The 18,621-nt window shown below is 41.2% G+C and overlaps 2 protein-coding genes across 7 annotated transcripts in view; both read left to right on the top strand.

The window, feature by feature from the left end:
* The window catches only part of tbc1d24 (TBC1 domain family, member 24), a 33,723-nt gene extending 25,328 nt beyond the window's left edge, over positions 1-8,395 (top strand). For 4 of the 6 annotated variants that reach the window (XM_061756623.1, XM_061756622.1, XM_061756624.1 and 1 more), the window contains 6 exons: positions 1,423-2,497; positions 4,329-4,487; positions 4,862-4,925; positions 5,010-5,105; positions 5,805-6,051; positions 7,241-8,395. In XM_061756623.1, coding sequence (XP_061612607.1) covers positions 1,512-2,497; positions 4,329-4,487; positions 4,862-4,925; positions 5,010-5,105; positions 5,805-6,051; positions 7,241-7,395 — 1,707 coding nt within the window. In that variant the 5' untranslated portion in view covers positions 1,423-1,511 and the 3' untranslated portion in view covers positions 7,396-8,395. Of the gene's footprint in view, positions 1-363; positions 440-790; positions 1,006-1,422; positions 2,498-4,328; positions 4,488-4,861; positions 4,926-5,009; positions 5,106-5,804; positions 6,052-7,240 lie in introns of those variants that run through there. The other 2 variants (XM_061756626.1, XM_061756625.1) reach the window with 2 other exon arrangements.
* A 3,011-nt stretch (positions 8,396-11,406) lies between these two features.
* Positions 11,407-18,384, top strand: atp6v0cb (ATPase H+ transporting V0 subunit cb). Its single transcript, XM_061755069.1, has 3 exons — positions 11,407-11,685; positions 16,274-16,457; positions 17,397-18,384. The coding sequence occupies exons 1-3, from the start codon at positions 11,613-11,615 to the stop codon at positions 17,599-17,601; spliced, it is 462 nt and encodes a 153-aa protein (XP_061611053.1). The 5' UTR covers positions 11,407-11,612; the 3' UTR covers positions 17,602-18,384.
* Positions 18,385-18,621: the final 237 nt, after the last annotated feature.

Here is an 18,621-nt window from a genome sequence, read left to right as displayed (position 1 = left end):
TAATACTTTACATGCCATTCTAAGAAATCTGAGGTATAAATTTATCTGCCGGATAAATGACGTGTTGAGGTGTTTTAGCAAATCTATACACTTCTGCTTCAATCGTTGAAAATGTATATTTGTATTCCATCCATCCATGGATTTTCTGAGCCGCTTCTCCTCACTAGGGTCGCGGGCGTGCTGGAGCCTATCCCAGCTATCATCGGGCAGGAGGCGGGGTACACCCTGAACTGGTTTTCCAGCCAATCGCAGGGCGCATACAAACAAACAACCATTCTCACTCACATTCACACCTACGGGCAATTTAGAGTTGTCAATTAACCTACCACGCATGTTTTGGGGATGTGGGAGGAAACCGGAGAAAACCCACGCAGGCACGGGGTGAACATGCAAACTCCACACCGGCGGAGCCGAGGATTGAACCCCAGTCCTCAGAACTGTGAGGCAGACGCTCTAACCAGTCGTCCACTGTGCCGCCTATATTTGTATTATTATTACTATTATAATAAGTTGTCATTTGTATATATGAGGCATATTTAATTACAAGTTGACCCCCTTGACTGCAGATTCACATTAGCCTAAAGTCTCCCTTGCCTTTCTTTACATACAATTGATATGCTGTGTGGATAGATGTTTTTGGGAATTGGATCATGGGGAAAATATGCTATTTAAGTGGATAAAATGCTAGAAATTAGTTAAATCAGGATCAGTGTGTGCAGAGATTAACTATGAGTGAGTCGCAAATGTTCTGTGTGTCTGACTGTTGTGTAAAATGAGCACTTTGAAAAGAGTGTTTATGAAGACACACCTTTTTCAGTATGTTGCAACTGATCTTTGGACATGCTCTTTAGCCCTCCATGTGACACGCACTAAACCAGTGTTAAATAATCTTCTTTGAGTATGCCACTTTTAGAACCTTTTGGCCAAATGTCGTTCACACTTCTGGAAAGTCTTACGTTAACATGAGCTTGGCTGATTAAGATGTTTTGTTGACCAGCGAGTCCGGTGAGAACTTGCATTCCCGTCACGTCACAGATTTACTTGATCTAGTTTTCAGATGTTTTTCAGCTCTGAAGAGATAATGGATTGGATCATGCTGTTTCATAGCAAACATTTACTGTGACCAGCCAGTACTGAGAAGCAAAGGGAAAAAAAATCTTTTAACACAAATCTATTCTGTTTTATGAATGGCAAGAGGTGGATACCGAGGTATCTTCTGCCATCAAGTGGGAGGGCTTTTAATTGTTCTGCTTGTCACGATACGTGGCTGCCATAGATAGAGGAACAAAGATACATTATTTCTGCTAAATGGAAAATAATTCTAGGACAGGCACAGTGGTTGGGAATGTCCGCATTATTTTATGCCTAATTCTTTCCTCAAAATGTCTGCTAATTTCTCCCTTTTTCCTGTTATCTTTGCAGTGACAGTCATGGGCTGTTCAGTAGAATAGGCCAGTGATTAGTTGTGTGGAGGAGTAATACTGTCAGAGAGCCCCATTCAGTTTCCCACCATGGCTGAAGAGGACTATGCCACCTTTGTGGACACGAACCAGATGGGGGATCTGGCGAAGAGCAGCGGGCCCACCAAGGTAGACTGCAAGGACCTGAGAGAGTTTAAGCAGATGGCTCGTCAGGGTTACTGGGCCAAGAATCACAAACTTCGGGCGCAAGTGTACCAGCAGCTGATCAAAACCATCCCCTGTCGCACGGTGACGCCCGATGCAGAAGTCTATCGAGACCTCATGGGAAGTGAGGTCACTAAGAAGCCGTCCTCCAACATCCCGCTGCCTGACTTTGTGGACGGGAGCCCCGTGCCGCGCTACTGCCTGAAGGCCGATGCAGTTGGCTCCGCCCACCGCATAATCAGCTGCCTGTCTGGTCAGTTTCCTGATATTTCCCACTGCCCCTCCCTCCCAGCCATCACTTCTTTGCTCCTGCACTTTAGCGGCGACGAGGCTCAGTGTTTCGAGCACGTGAGCCGCATACTCGCTTGTAACGAGCCGGGAAAACGGCTCTTGGATCAGACCTTTCTAGCCTATGAGTCGGGCTGCATGACTTTCGGGGATCTGGCCACCAAGTACTGTGCGCCAGCTCATAAACTGATCGTGGCCACGGCCCAGGATGTTCTGGAGGTCTACTCGGACTGGCAGCGCTGGGTGCTCGGCGACTTGCCCTTCAGCCACATAGTCCGCGTCATGGATGTCTACCTGGTGGAGGGCTACAAGATTCTGTACCGCATGGCCATTGCTTTACTCAAGTTCTACCGGAAGCACAAGGCGGGAGCCGCAGGGGCGCAAGCCGACCAGCAGCAGGATTCCGGGAAAGTCAGGTCGGACATTCAGGCTTTCGTCAAAGGAATCGCTTCGGTGGTCACGCCTGATAAGCTGCTGGAGAAGGCCTTCTCCATTCGCCTGCTGAGCCGCAAGGAGATCACTTTGTTGCAGCTCACCAATGAGAAGTCCCTTCAACAAAAGGGCATCACTGTCAAGCAGAAGAGGTAGAATTAATGCATTTCATCAATCAAAAATGCACTAAAACGTCACTGCAGTAAACCCGTTTATCGCGTGGGATACATTCCTGACCCACCCGCAAGAGTTGAAAATCTGCGATATTGCGAGTTAGTTATTTTTAATTAGTTTTACTCTTCCCACACACTATAAACACATTTAAATTTATTAATTCACACTTAACCTAATTAAACACACTTTTTAAAAAAAGAAAAGGCAACGCGTGCTTGCTTCAAGCTTTTTATTTGTCACTCACAGTTGACGTTAACTGTAAAACTGACTGAAACAAAGGATAATTAAAAATATATTTAAACACCGTAATGTTCAACCATACCATATAATTTCATTTTATGAGTGTCGGCTATTGCTACCATATAATGTGAAACCCCATAGATGGGCTAACGGAAATTTAATGCACGGGGGGTGGGCCGGAAACACTAATAGGTGAGTTTGTTAACTGCGAATACGGAGGGTTTCGCTATATTTATTTATTTTTTTGTCCCCATGAGATGGTTTCTCTTGTATCTTTGTCTCACTTTCTGTCCTTGTTTCCTCATTTGTTTTTTGCAACGTTCTTCCATCAATCTTCCATCTCATCTTCACTCTCTTCCACTTTTGGTTCAGATTTAGGTGGGTTCTCGCCTATCATCTATGATCTCCATTCATTGCTTTCCATTTTATGCCACAATTGTAGATATATGGATAAAAGTGTTGCCACCACCCGGTGATTACACCTACAGAAACTTCAGTAAAACTAGAAGAAAATCTAGCCAATCCTGCATTTGTCAGCTACAACAAATCAAATCTACTCTGCTTTGTTGTATGGCAAACATGTTTGATTGGCTTGAGTTGAGGACTCCATTCAAGTTCTTTAATATCAACCTCCTTGTTTCCCAAACTGTACCCACAAAGTTGGAATAAAAGTGTCCAAAATGTTTTAGAATGAATAATTCAGAAATAAGTAATTTAGCCCAACACCAAATTGGCCGTTTAGGTGTCGCAATACTTTTGTCCATATACTGTAGTCCAGTGCTTCCAGGCTTTATTGATCCAAGGCACATATATTTTAGAAAGAACACACAGCACACCACCAAACAAAAATGTCACACATTTATTTACTGAAAATGATGCTGATGTCTCAATTTACTAAAATAATTTACTGGTTGTGAAATCTGGGGCTGTTTAGTTGAACACAAAGCTGATAGTTAATTGTTTGCTTGTCACAATAAATTGCTGGCATATACAGATAAACAAAGATGTTATTTGAATTAAATAATCATCAATCAGACCGTCCATCCATCCATTTTCTGAGCCGCTTATCCTCACAAGGGTCGCGGGAGTGCTGGAGCCTATCCCAGCTATCATCGGCCCTGAACTGGTCGCCAGCCAATCGCAGGGCACACATAAACAAACAACCATTAGCACTCACATTCACACCTACGGGCAATTTAGAGTCTTCAATTAACCTACCACGCATGTTTTTGGGATGTGGGAGGAAACCGGAGTGCCCGGAGAAAACCCACGCAGGCACGGGGAGAACATGCAAACTCCACACAGGCGGGGTCGGGGATTGACCCCGCTCCTCAGAACTGTGAGGCAGACGCTCTAATCAGTCGCCCACCGTGCCGCACTCAATCAGACCGATTAAGTTAAATTGGATAGTTTCTCACACCCGGCAGTCTCTCACGACATATTATATTAATGTGCCTTGGCACAATTGCTGGGAATCACTGCTGTACTGTCTATTCAAACCACTCACCAACCTTAGAAGTGGATGATTAACCATCCCTTCCTGTGTGTTTCTTCCTGCGGCATCTCCAGGAGGAACGTACAGCTGGCACTTAACCCGGACACTTTCTCCTCTGAGATTGTCAGCGCTAAGGAGATGCGGGACATCTGGTCGTGGATTCCCGAGCGCTTTGCCTTGTGCCAACCGCAGCTCCTCTTCACCACCTCCACACATGGCTGCAGCCTCAACAGGTACTGTACATTCTACTTGTTTTAGTATTTATTCTTCAAACGACTTTTCACTTTTACTCCCTAATTGAGAAAATGGGTATTTGTAATTTCTATTCCCTATTTTATCAATGTAGTCTTCTTACTTTTTTAATTTATCCAAATGGGTTTTGAATGTAATTGACAGTGCAAATTAATATTTTGTACTCAAGTACGTTTCAGAGACCTTTTTACTTTAACTACACGCGTTGAATCAGTTATTCTATAGTAAACTACGGTCAGTCTTTTGTTCAACCCGAGCCACCCTAGTTGACAAGCATGTGTGCCTTGAATTAATTTTGTGTTGAATGTACATTGGATTCTTTGCAGCAAGTTAACTGTGGAACTTCTTCACCCAGATTCTACGAGCATTGTGAAGGCTACGAGCCCACGCTGCTCCTTATCCGAACCACAGACGGAGATGTAAGGCAGCAAATTTAAAAACAAATGTCAAACATGATTAAGGATGGAGCCTAATGAATCATGACAACACTCGTTTGGGCTCAGGTATGCGGAGCCTTCCTGTCTACTGATTGGGAAGAACGCAAGAGGGGAGGCAACAAGCTAAGTTTCTTTGGCACAGGGGAGTGCTTCGTCTTCAGGGTTAGTTGAGTTTTTTTAATTTATATTTATGTTTTTTTTTTTTTTCTGGTGCTTCATATTATATCGCCAATAAAAAAGCTTTCATTCACTGCGTTATCGCATTATAGCCAGCAGAGGATGCTGTTCACTCTAATTTCACATGCTCTTGAGTTCAGCGTCATTCGCTTCAATTTGCAGAACCAATTTACCATGTTGTCATGTTGAAAAAAAAACAAAAAAACTAACTAACCAGTCTGTGTGGTGCGTAGGTGAGTTTCCTGCGCTGATAATAGAAATGAGATATCTTCTATGTGTGAATTATTTGCTTGCCACTGATCTCTGCACAAAACACTCATCGTACGCACACATGTTCAAGCACGGTGTGATCCGAAACTGCTGTAACCTTATCCAGATGTAATTCGTCGGGTCGTAAGTTCGTAACATGACACCAAAGTAGAGGGACTGAACTGATGTCAGGAATTGGCAACCTAAAGATGATGTGTACAGCGAACGTGTGGTTTATTTTACTTTTCCTCTAGTTATGGCTAGGTTATTTATTTGTTATATTGATTTAATTAAATGTTTTTGCATTTTCTGCTTCCGTAATTCAAAGCGCATCCTCGCTGACTACATGGCAGTTTAGGATCTCATGAGTCGTGCAGGTGTTTCTAGTGCAGTGTCCGGTTAATGCCTGACCGAATCCTAATTGTTTGTTGTCAGCTGAAGCCGGAGATGGAGCGCTATGAGTGGGTGGTGATCCGCCACCCAGAATTAGCCTCCGCCGTCAAGACTCAGGGTCAGGAGGATGCGGAACCCTCCGAGGGCCAAAACTCTGTCGTAAGTAGTTTGCAGCAGACAGAGAAGGCGGCCGGTGAGCTGTCACCCTTCCTGTCCGCCCGCCACTTCAACCTCAACTCAAGGAACACTTCCATGTTCATGGCTGGGAACTTTGACTCTATCATCATAGGTAAGTGGCAGAAAGAACACTCTTTGATGCAGTGATTTCCAATCATTGTGAGCAATGATCCAATTTCACCTAGTGACATGTAGTGACAGGCAGAACAGTTCAATGCTTATCCACTAGATGACAGAAGGTACAGTTAACCTGCATATCCACCTGTTTCCATACATACAACAAGGTAATAGCTCTGTGTTCAGCTAAACAAGCCCAGATTAACATGTAGTGGTCTCATTTAATTTAAGACTAAGTCCAAGTTTAGGCCACTATCAAGAAAAGTGCAACAAAGACTAACTGAAAAACTAAGATAAGTAGGTCTCAGAGTAGTCTAAATCCAAGACTAATCTCAAAGTAATCTAAATCCAAAACTAAATCCAAGACCATGTCTGAAAGTAATCTACTCAACACCCAAGTGTAAGAGTAGTTAAACTAAGTCCAGTTCTACAGTAGTCTAAATCCAACACTAGTCTATTTCTAAAAGTAATCTAAGTAGGTCTCAGACTAGTATAAATCCAAGAGTAAGTCTAAAATTAATTTTAGCCAATCAAATCCAAGGCGAAGTGTAAGAGTAGTCAAACTAAGTCTACGGCTACAGTAGTCATAGGTTAAGACTAGTCTAAATCCAAGGTTAAGTCTCAGAGAAATCTAAAAAGGTTGGGTCCAAGATTTAATTAGGTCCAAGACTTAATTAGTGTAAAAGTATTAAAACTAAGGCTATGTTTTGGCTTTTTGTTTTTTGCCCATATGAGACATGTACCTGATATTTTTGTGTCAATGTGAACAGTATAACAGTATAATTCCGATTTTTCCCCCACCGACCCCCAAATCCAACGTAGGCCTCTTTCGTATGTGGCTATAAATCAGATCCAATCTGACTGCAGTCTCACACTCAGGTGGCGCTCATCTGACCTATATGTCACGAAAAGGCGAAAAAAATCACAATTGTTTGACAAAACAGACAAAAACAAGCCTACTAAAATGTTTCACTATCACTATTTTCACTCCTTATTGTCTTAAAAAAAAAAAAAAAAAAAAAAAAAACATCCAAACTTTAAATCATCAAAAATTATAGCAGAATATGTAGTAGTTCAATGAGGAAGTGCCATTACCTCATATGTGACCAAAATGTGGGCGGGCCAAAATCTTGCTGAAAAATAAATATTTCTGAAATACCACCAACTCTGCGTTCCCTGGTCAGGTGGCGGTGAAGGCAACGCTCTGTACATTGACTCAGAGCTGAACCACGGGCGCACCGGCTGCTGCACCACGTTCGACAACCTGCCACTGTGTGCCGAGAGCTTCCAAGTGGCCCTGCTGGAAACGTGGGGCTTCCAGGATGCCATGGCCACATAATGCTACGTCCACTTTAAACAACCCAACAGCGTGAAGCGTTTAATCTAACGCACATTACTCACAAAAAGTTGGAGATATTCAGCTTTCGGGTAAAATTTCATATGAACCTAAAATGCACTATAACGTTTAGAGGTGAAACTAATTCGGCCTTCTCTAAACATCTGAATGCACGTCCAACTTTAGGTGAAAACATTTCCTGCAAAATACAGCCGTCCTGCAAATTAACTCTTGATTGTATTTATGGACCTTATTTCATCATGAACAAAATGTCATGTTTTTCAGTTTTGTCTATTTTTATGTATAAATGTTCATAACTAGCCTGATAATGTGTACAGTTTCATGTCATGTCGTCTGTGTTGCATTCATATCCATACTGAGGAGCAATTAAATTTGTAAATCTGAATGTAAATTTGTTTTTATGTGAAGTTGTTCATTTCAAGACTACCAAATTCACACTAAAACTAAGTGCAGTCCTAAAGAAACATCAGTGACCACATCTGATGTTGCTGGTATATTGTTCCTGAAATATGTGCCGCCATAAAGTGTTTTTAAATCTTGGATAAACAGGATTCAAATGTGATAATAATAAGTGGATTTGTTAGCTGAAGTTTTGGTCATATAGCTGTACGAGCTCTAACGAAATTAATGTGATTTGTGCTTGTGACTAGTATCTGTGATGCATTTCAGTGTTGCCATTTTGCACTATGTTTATGCCAGAGCTGCCAAGTGAGTGACAGCTAAGCAGGCCATTTTTTTTTTTTTTTTTTTTTTTTTTTTAAATAAATAAAGGAATGTGAATTGTGAGAAATGCTTATGTGGTTGAAAAGTAATGGTGGCTCTCGTGTTTTACCATTTGAGTTTTCCGTCCTCTAATGACAATGGTAACAAAAAGTCCAGAATAGTGGTCACTTTGGCAATATGTTCTCCCACTTATGCAACCTTTTGATATTTGTACATCTGTATGGTTAAATGTGTATTAAAAGGTCAAGAGTGTAATACATGTGATAATGCGGCTCTATCCTTTCATCGACTCATGTCTTGACTTTTTTCTTTACTTCATTCACCTACGCCAGATGTGTTTTAATGTCAGCTGACCTTGAATTTAAACCTCTAATTCCATCTCCTTGTGTGTGTCGTCGTCGGCGCCCCCCCCCCCCCCCACTAATGAATCATTCTCTAGGTTGCTACTCCAATTTTATTTCCTTTAACACCAGAGATAATCTTTGTTGGTGCAGTCAGTTGCTATTTAATTCAATGATGCTTGTAAATTCTTTTAAATGCACTTAAAAGTTCATAAAAATAGATACATGAGGGAAAGAAATAACTCACATATACCTCTATTTTTGTTGTATTTTGAGGAAGTGTCTGTCTAAACTGCATGACTGGAATTTTTTTCCACAGACATCCACACCTATTTGTAATATACAGTTATTTAGTTAGTTATTTATTTTAAAATGAGTTTTTTTTTTTTTTTTTTTTTTTTTTAAATCTGTTTGACCTCAGTTGAAAAATCAGCCATTGTTTTGGTAGACACTGTGTAGTATTAAATGTGGGTTTTAAAGCATTCATATTGTAAATCATTGTTAAAACAGCCAATCCATTTGGAGTGGGTGTTGCAGCGTAATGCCTGCCCGCAAGATGTAATATCTCGGATGGCAAAGTGGCACAGTAATTCCCTCTTTACGATAAGTGCCGTTGACTTCAGCCTGCCAAGGCTGCACTGTTTGTTCATTGAGGATTCTGCTAATCACATGTGCTTTCTATATTTAGCCTGCTGCTTTGGGGTTTGGTCAGGAGCATCACTTGAAGACCACGCTTTCCAGCCCCTGCAATAAGATGCTTATGTCTTAACCCTGTACTGTGACAGGCCTCTTTTCCACCAGCCCCCCTTTTTAAAAGAAAAAATTAAGCAGACTATAGGAGACAATCTAATAGGATGTTTCAATGTTTCTGTCATGTGAGGGGGGGAAACATGTTGCATTTAGAGTAGCAATGTGACCTCATCATGGCCTTGTGAGAATTTGTCACATTTCCCCTTTACAGAGGCTCTCAACAAGGACAATGATACTACAAATGTCAGCTTGTCTGTCTATACCTGATTGTTGTAACTTAACATTGTCACCCAAATGTAATTTTGTAGGATACTGGTTGAAAAAGCCACTTAAGGCTTAAGGCCTGTGGTGGCGGTATAGAAATGACATCACGTGTGAAGGCGCTTCAGTGTTACACAGAGGGGGAGGGGGGCCTTCTCTAGTGCTGACTGGACTGCGGAGGAGGAAGGATGGAGGATGAGGAGGCGCAGGGAGCGCACCAGCGATTTCTGACGCACACACTAGCTCCCCATCCCCTCACGTGCCTGGAGGAGCGGGGATTTCTCAGCAGCCACCCCCCTCTCATGCACTCCACCATGCACACACTGCCTCAAATTTTCTCACTCCTGTGCCCCATGTTGCAGCATGTCACAGCTCACCGGAAAGCACCCGCTGCTGCACTGTAGGGTCATGGTGCAAAATGCTGGAATAGGTGTGAACACATGCAATGTAGTGACACAGATACTCTCTCATTGAGCACAGCCAATGGTGCCTTGAGATATGAGTGATTGGACTTGCGTGTTTTTCGAGACGCGAGCTTTCGTTCGGACGATTTATTTTTGCTTTGACTTGCGAGCAGAAATTTGAGATATGAGCGCTGAATAGTAGCAGTGAACTCAACTCACTTCACAACAAGCAGCACTTTGAAAAAGAGACTTTAAGCTGTTTAATGCCACTCCCACTTTAAGCTTACTGTCAAACACAAAGAGAAGTTAAAACAACCACATAACTTTGCCTTAAAGTCTGCTAACTTGATGCTAACACAATGGGAAACGACATGGACGGACTAATGAAAAGCATCTTTGTGGCAGTGTTATAATACTTTAAGCAATGGCTATTTGAACACAAATGATGCAGCAGCACATTTAGGCACTTTATAATATTGTACTTTATAAAAAACAGAGTAATAACATCGTCAAATAGAATGTAAAGAATTAAACAGCTTGTGCATTATGCTTTAATGCTTGAACTCAATTCATCGTGACGCTCCTTCTGGTGTTCCTGCCTTGGCCAACGGGGGTGCAGTATAATACAGGCATACAGACACAAATGAAGAAGAGTCACCACTACTCTCAGTGATTCAGTAATCTACAATAATAGTCATTTTTCACAGATGATATTGTATGTCTACTTGTGTTGCTCCACCGTTTGTGTTAAAATATCAGTTCATTAAATGGCATTAAATCCTATGTAACCTACTTACAATGTTCATAAGTGTAGGCTGTTTTTTGGTTCAGATTATGAGTTTTTTTAAGACACTACAAACTATCAAGTGCATTGCATTATTCGGTTGTTAAATGATATGCCAATAAAAATGTTAAACAAATAAAATTACAGTATGTGTTTATAAGACACTGCAAACACAGACATTAAATCCTGCATAACATACTTTCAGTGTTTGGTAGTATGTTTTTTTTTTAGATTTCATTTTTAGGTCTTTATAAGACTGCCAAATCAGTGTCATTGCATGAATAGCTTCTTTACAGGGCTATACCGATGAAGGCGTTAAATCATGCATAACATAATTCCAATGTTTGTTTTTTTCGTTCTCATTATGTGCTTATAAGACACTGCAAACTAAGAATATAATGCATTAATATCGGCGTTAAATCCTTGAATCCTGCTGCTGCTGCCTCCAAAGGGTCACTATACATCAAAAGGGAGCCTGCAGCGGACTATACCAATTCCACTCCTTTATAGGGGTGACCTTCAAGAAATGAGTGACGAAAATCAGCAATTTACACAAAATAAAATAAAGCTTTTCGTATAATTTTTACGTCAAAGCTGTTTATAGTATTTTAATATAGAAGAGTAGCTTAATTGTCAATGTTCGCTAAATGTAAACATAAATAGCCGTGTTTGATGGCTTCTACGCTGGTCAGGTGATATTTTCCGCTTCGCCATTTTGTGCCTCTGCGCCGGGTATTTATCGCAAGAGTCGTGACTGAGTCGTTACACCATAGACTGCTAGCTTAGGTACAAACATCTCCCCTTCCCTTCGTCATCAGCCTCAAACCCGAGCTTGCGGGCTTTTGCCTGGGATCCCTTTTGTCACTCGACGTCGTCAACTCCCACATTTTTTTTTTAGTTATTATTATTATTTAAATATATATCTTGTGTGGAACAATGTCGACCGAAGGTCCCGAATACTCTCCGTTCTTCGCAGTGATGGGTGCCTCTGCGGCGATGGTGTTTAGCGGTAATTATCACTCAATCTTTTCTTTATTTCGTTTTTTAAAATTTTATATTATTCTTCTTAACAAAATGGCGACTTTTTTTTATGTCATTATACGCCAACAGTTTCGAGCAAGTTCTTTCAAAATGACAAACCCTAAGTTGGCCATGAAGCTACCTCGCAAATGTCGTTGTTGATTCCTTAATTCTTCTTATAAATTCATTTCTTTGCTTTCGGTTTAGTCCTTTAGTCGTTTTATCACATTATTACATGCTCCAACACGACAGGCATTTGAGCTAAGAGTGCTAAAGCTAACGTCCACTAACTTAGCCTCAACCTGAGCCAGACAGACAGATACTTCATTAAAATAAATTCTCAGAGCAGCAGTATTCACATATTTGAACACAAGTACTAATAATGTACTACAACCAACAAAGTAGAAAATGGGATCAAGACTGACACACAGACTGACCAAAAATAAACGTGTGAGATTATAATAATGGTCTCGCTAAACAGAAGTTTCAAATTGGGTCTTATTAATTACATTTGTATTCTAGTAGTAGTGTTACTTGCTACATATACCAAAAAGAGTACAGGATTGCTTGAACTGCAGCCCATCTTTTATCTTAAATATGCACAATTGCAGCATAGTTTGTGTTATGTATCAATGTAGATGATACGCTGGATATCGTTCAATAGAAGTATATCTAAAATACAATCTGGCCATGAAGTCTGTTTTTTTTTCTTCTGTCGGACTGGAATCAATCTGAAAAGGAACCTATTTCATCAACAAGTGTAGTGTGATTAAAAACCTTCATCATCATAAAGTATGTAATGTAACAACTGTCATTTCTTTTGCAAACGCTTAGGAACTGTGCTCAGAGGGGTAACTTCCTTATTGTTCAAAGGAATGATACCAAGTCACATGACAATCACATGACGAGCCTTCTGACTGCACTGGCCGTCTGACTGGTCTTCTGAAATGTCGATATAAACGCATACCTTAGTACTACGTCTCTGAACGTGACTTAATAATGACTTAAAATATATTTGAATATGTAAGATCAACCTACTAGAGCTTTAGGCTGGCTCATGTATGCTGTTTGGTGTTTTATAGGTTGTTTTATTTTCTGCTGATGGATCCGATCCCTCCCTTTTTTAAAATTAATTTATTTATTTATTTCAACCCCCCAAGGATATTATTGACACAACAAGAGGCTGCATGGCTCTTCGGACTAGTTATTAAACCTCAAGGTAGTGTTAGTGTTCGGCATGGTGAATGACTGGATAGAGTGTCTGCCTCACACTTCTGAGGACCGGGGTTCAATCCCCGGCCCCGCCTGTGTGGAGTTTGCATGTTCTCCCTGTGGGTTTTCTCAGGGCACTCCGGTTTCCTCCCTCCCACATCCCAAAAACATGCTTGGTAGGTTAATTGACAACTCTAAATTGCCCATAGGTGTGAATGTGAGTGCAAATGGTTGTTTGTTTGTATGTACCCTGCGATTGGCTGGCAACCAGTTCAGGGTGTACCCCGCCTCCTGCCCGATAATAGCTGGGATAGGCTCCAGAACGCCCGCGACCCTAGGAGAAGCGGCTCAGAAAATGGATGGATAGATGCTACAAGATGGCAGCAAAGCACTTAAAACTGAGAGGATCATAAAGCACCAACAGCATACATTTAGCCTGTACGCAATCATGAACGCATGTTGCATACAACAACAGTATTGAGTAGTTAAATTATTCAAAACAAAAAAACAAACAACCTTCGCATGAGGCCCATCAATAGTATCAGCTAACATCCTAGCCTAAATGACACTCTAGCCCAAACTGATGTGACATCACATATCAGTAAATAAATATGCACACTAGCATTTTACACAAACATTATTAAATCATTGAACTCACCTTTTGGCATCTACACAAAATAATACATTGTGAAGAAAGAAATTCTGAATGTTTTGAACTTGTCTTTTCATGCCAATATTGTATTGAGCAGAATACACTAGTAATCAACTCCACACAGTTGCCAGAATAATTGATGATCTTCACGACTGATCCCGATATTGGACCAGTATTTCCTTGTCTCCCTCCTCTGCAGAACAGTCTAATCTACTACGCCTGAGCATTTTGCTTTCAACATCTTTTGTTGCTCTGACATCACAAGACGTCACTGGAGCTTCTCATCAAACAAATCATTAGTAGGGAGGAAAAAAAATGTAAAAGCTTTTAGCCAGATCTGAGTGGATTAGGAATAAAATCTAGGGGTTTTCGGTACACACCGCACCAGCTGCAGGAGCTGCCACACATGACATATTTCATAGTCTGAATTGAATGCTTATGTTTGAGGACTCCATTGTGTCTTGTCACGCTCTACTGATGATGACGCACACGCCCAGAAATAATGGAGTTGCTACTGGATAATGTTACTTGATCTTATTTATTACCTTGTTGGGTAATAATGGATATCGGAGCACTGTGGTACCTGGATTTATCCATCCATTTTCAACACCGCTTATCCTGGTTAGGGTCGCAGGGTGCTGGAGCCTATCGCAGCTGACTTCAGGCGAAAGGCAGACTACACCCTGAACTGGTCGCCAGTCAGTTGCAGGGCACATATAGACACGGACATTTAATTTATCCCATGAACCAAGTTCATAAACAGCAAAACGTGCCTTTGAAGTGCATATATTGTTGTCCACTTGATCACAATCCTAACATTCCACTCTTTATCTGTGGTTTTGAGTGTGTGTGGCTTGGTGGTGGGGCCTGGCCTGGTGAGTGACATGGAAGTCGGCAAATGGGAGTGTAGATTAATCATTTTAGCGGTAGAAAAGTCAAAGTACCACTATATAAGCTTTTATAGCTTCTGTTTTGAAATGAACATGTACATCAGGGAAGTTGTTGGTAGTGTTTTTATTCTTGGCCCAAAGTGCTCAGTTCTGCTCCAGTTCAACAATGATTTAACCTTGTATTGACCAAATCAGTCATATAACTTGGCGGATGCCTCTGTGTGCACAGTTAAGTGATTGCCCCGTGTCTATATCCATTTCCCAGAAAGCCTCACTGCTAATCATTACATGGCGCTGCGCAGTCCACCATTGTCTCTCAACACATTGCCACGAGAAATTAGTTAAGAGAGCATCCCAAAGATGTCTCTTGAGGCCTTTCAGATGCTATTAAGAGTTCTGCGAAGAACACTGTGCACATCTGTGTCTTTTGGTCACAGGCCGAGTATACAATTTGGTGTGTATTGATTAATAGAAAGACGTGCTTGACTGAAGAAGATGGAAAGCATAGTAATCTTCATCTTACGATGCTGTTAAGCCTCACCTGGGAGTCATTTCACAACCTGTTTAGCCAAATTCTCACCAGCTCTGTTTGGTTGCTAATTTTGAATCTATGTAATTGTCCTTCTCTTGTGCTTGCACATGTATGTGTGGCATTGTGGTATTTTCTGTGTCAAAGTCTGACTCTACACTGATGGCGAATAAGCTGTTTACTTGCTGCCCAAAAAGCGAAATGAAAGGTTTGAAGCTGCCAAGTCAAGGGCTGAATTTAAATCCAATTGAGATGCTGTGGAATGATTGATTTTTTCCTTTTACAGCAAGTTCATGCTCAAACTGTCAAGGGGGGAAAATGTTAACCCTTTAGTAGACGAGACAAGCCAAGCACTTTAGGAATAATCAGAGATACAATTTAATAAAAACTAGCATGCAAGGAGACATTTCAAATACAACCTGATGGCTGCTTTCTAAGAAGTATCTGCCCATTTCTACTTTGGCGAGGCCATCTATACACATGAATGAGCTGTTATCATCTGCCTCATGCAACTAGCACCCCCAACCACAGACATCTGGCTTTGTCACGCAGCAAAGTGGAAATGAAATATCAAAGAGAGAGAGGAATAAGGTTTATTTTCTTATCCTTGCACTAAAACAAAAGATTATATGAAGTGATGATTAACATGGAATACATTTTATAAGTGAAAATAAAAAAAAAACCTCCAATATAACTGAGCTAAAACAATTCTGCAAAGAAGCCTGGGCCAACATTTCTCCTCATTGATAGCAGACTCATCACTAGTTATCGCAAACGCTTGATTTCAGTTATTGCTGGCGAGGGTGGTACAACCAGTTACTACATTCAGGGGGGCATTTAGCTTTTCATGCTGGGCCAGATAGGTTTGGATTTTTTTCAACCTTCTAAATTCATTTAGAAACTGCATTTTTTTATTTACTTGGGCTTTCTTTGTCAAATAAATAAAATTGGTGTGATGATCTGAAGCATTTGTGGTAAATATGCCCCCCCAAAAAATCATTCATCACAAAAGGGGTAAGTAGTTTTTCACAGCAATGTACTTGCCGTCTTCTCACATCGGCTTCTATTCAATATTGAATGTATAATTAATTAAACCATTTCAGAAAGAGGGACTTAAAGTGAAGTGTAGAAAAGTGTTTCTGTTTAAATGGAAGCAGATATTCCCCAGTGTCAGCATATTGGACTTTTAGGAGGAACTGAAAGTGTCATGACTATTTTACATCTGTTTTTATTCATGCGTGATGTCCAGTCTGTGCAAATCTAACCCGTCTCGTTCCGTCCTCTCCTCCGACAGCTTTGGGAGCGGCCTACGGCACGGCCAAGAGCGGCACGGGCATCGCCGCCATGTCTGTGATGAGGCCGGAGCTCATCATGAAGTCCATCATCCCCGTGGTCATGGCTGGTATCATCGCCATTTATGGCCTCGTTGTAGCGGTGCTCATTGCCAACAACATTACAGAGCGGGTCAGCCTTTACAAGTGAGTTGGCTTCCACCACGCTCCTTACATTCTTTTTTTGTAGTGCTGTGCCATATGGACAAAACTTTATATCCTGATAACTACTGTGTGTGTGTGTACATATATCCCGGACCTGAAATGAATAGCAGTTTTTGCTTACCTTTTCTCCATTTATTTGATGGTTGCAAGACCGGCGGAGCATCCATAAAAGACAGAATGTCCAATGTTTGGGATTATTTCACACTTTTATTTAATGAAAAAAACTAAAGTCCAATGTGTACAACCACATGTATACAATTGCCAACACATAAGGCAATATATCACTGTTAGATCATTTAATATAGCCTATCATCACTAGCTAGAATGTATTTTAATGCCCCTGCAAGTGGTCAAAAATATACAGTGATACCAGTGCACTTTCAGTCGCTTTATTGAACAAAACTGTAAGAAAACAAACGAGTAGTAAGCACATTTATTCATGAGCTGCCGGTGACCACAACGGATTCAGTTACTCAACAGGCAGTCAACTCTTTACAATCATCCGTTGGCGCCCACATCACTCACCAGGCCAAGTCACGACTTTTATAACCATACAAACGTCACAATACTACGATGTGATAATAGCGCCTCCAAATGGCCAAAAATAATAACGGCACCTTACACTCTGTTGTTTAAGAATGCAAAATCTATTTTTCCAAATAATCGATGGAATATTCAATTTTAAAAATATTCATATTATTATTTGTGTGTGTGTGTGTGTATATATATATATATATATATACATATGTGTGTCTGTGTAATTATTTTTTTGCACACCACAGTAACTTTTGGTTGAAACTTAAAGGTTAAGACTTGAGACTTATAATTTACACATGTGCGACTTACTCCTAACCTCTGCTAATCGAACACAATTTATATTTCATCATGTGCTGACCAAGACTTTCTGTCCCCGTGTTCAAGGAGCTTCCTCCACCTGGGAGCCGGCCTGAGCGTGGGCCTGAGCGGGCTGGCGGCCGGCTTCGCTATCGGCATAGTGGGCGACGCGGGTGTGAGGGGCACGGCTCAGCAGCCGCGGCTTTTCGTGGGCATGATCCTCATCTTGATTTTCGCTGAGGTCTTGGGTCTCTATGGGCTCATCGTCGCCCTCATTCTTTCCACGAAATAAATGCACCCCGGCAGCACATTTCCACTACAAGATATGTCCTACATGTCGCTGCTAGACATGGGGTGTAAATTCTGTGCGTGGGTGTGGGGGGACATTTGTAAAATTTCCGCAAAACAAAGTGAAAGATGTTAAAAAAAATAAATAAATATTAAAATGGCTCCATGATAGGGTCTCGTCTCAACAATGTGTACAAATTCGATAGTTGACTTGTAAATGCGCAATGTAGTGATTCGTCTGTCGTGTGTGTATATGCGTGTGTGTGTTTCAAAACAATTGTATGATAGAGATACCACCCCCCACCCCCACTTATTTGGGGTCTGCAGCTCTGGTCTTGGAGAGCTGACCAAAGGGCCGCACAGCTTTTTGTTCTCCTGCAGGATTGCATTCATCTTGAGGATCTGTTTGTAAAATGGACTTCTTCCTCTCCACTGATTTTAGTTATAAGAAATTGTCCATTAAACTGTTGAAATGCATCAAGTCTTTTAACTTTCCAGGATATATATTTACATATACACATCATGTATACACAGACTTATAGATATTGCTATCGATAAGTTAAATGCACTATGGGTTGATTGTGCTAAGTGGTTGGAAGTCTTCTGGATGTAATTGTCGGTTTCCTCATTGAAGACTGCCCGGACCGTGTCGCTTTCGGGCCCGGAGTTGTCGTGTGTAGCTGTATTCTAATCATGACCGCAAAAATTCTCAATGTTTTCCTGTAGAACTGCTATTTGCATTAAAGGTTTGTGCGTGTGCCCAGTGTCGGGTCTCAAACGCTCCCCATCTGCTCGTCGTCGCCCCCTCATCTGTGGCTGTACCTTGTCTTTTCCTCACATTCCAGCTGTTTAAGTCCTGCATGGATTTTTCAAAAGTGTTTTGTTACTGTTTGATTATTGAGCCGGAGGGTTTCAGAAGACTTATTCCAGCTCAAAACCTCTCTGACTTGTTTATCACAATCGAGCCACTGAGAGCTAGAGTGGGCTAACTTCATTCTGGTCATTTTGCAGGAGAGTGGTTATA

The sequence above is a fragment of the Phyllopteryx taeniolatus genome, chromosome 19, assembly GCF_024500385.1.
Source record: "Phyllopteryx taeniolatus isolate TA_2022b chromosome 19, UOR_Ptae_1.2, whole genome shotgun sequence".
Lineage (NCBI taxonomy): Eukaryota > Metazoa > Chordata > Actinopteri > Syngnathiformes > Syngnathidae > Phyllopteryx > Phyllopteryx taeniolatus.
Note: the sequence above shows the minus strand (reverse complement) of the source record. Positions and strands in the feature narration are given on the sequence as shown.

Coding starts and splice junctions, on each gene's coding strand:
- atp6v0cb (XM_061755069.1), top strand. CDS start 11,613: ATGTCGACCGAAGGTCCCGAATACTCTCCGTTCTTCGCAGTGATGGGT. Junction 11,686..16,273: donor TGCGGCGATGGTGTTTAGCG/GTAATTATCACT, acceptor CTCCTCCGACAG/CTTTGGGAGCGGCCTACGGC. Junction 16,458..17,396: donor GAGCGGGTCAGCCTTTACAA/GTGAGTTGGCTT, acceptor CCCGTGTTCAAG/GAGCTTCCTCCACCTGGGAG.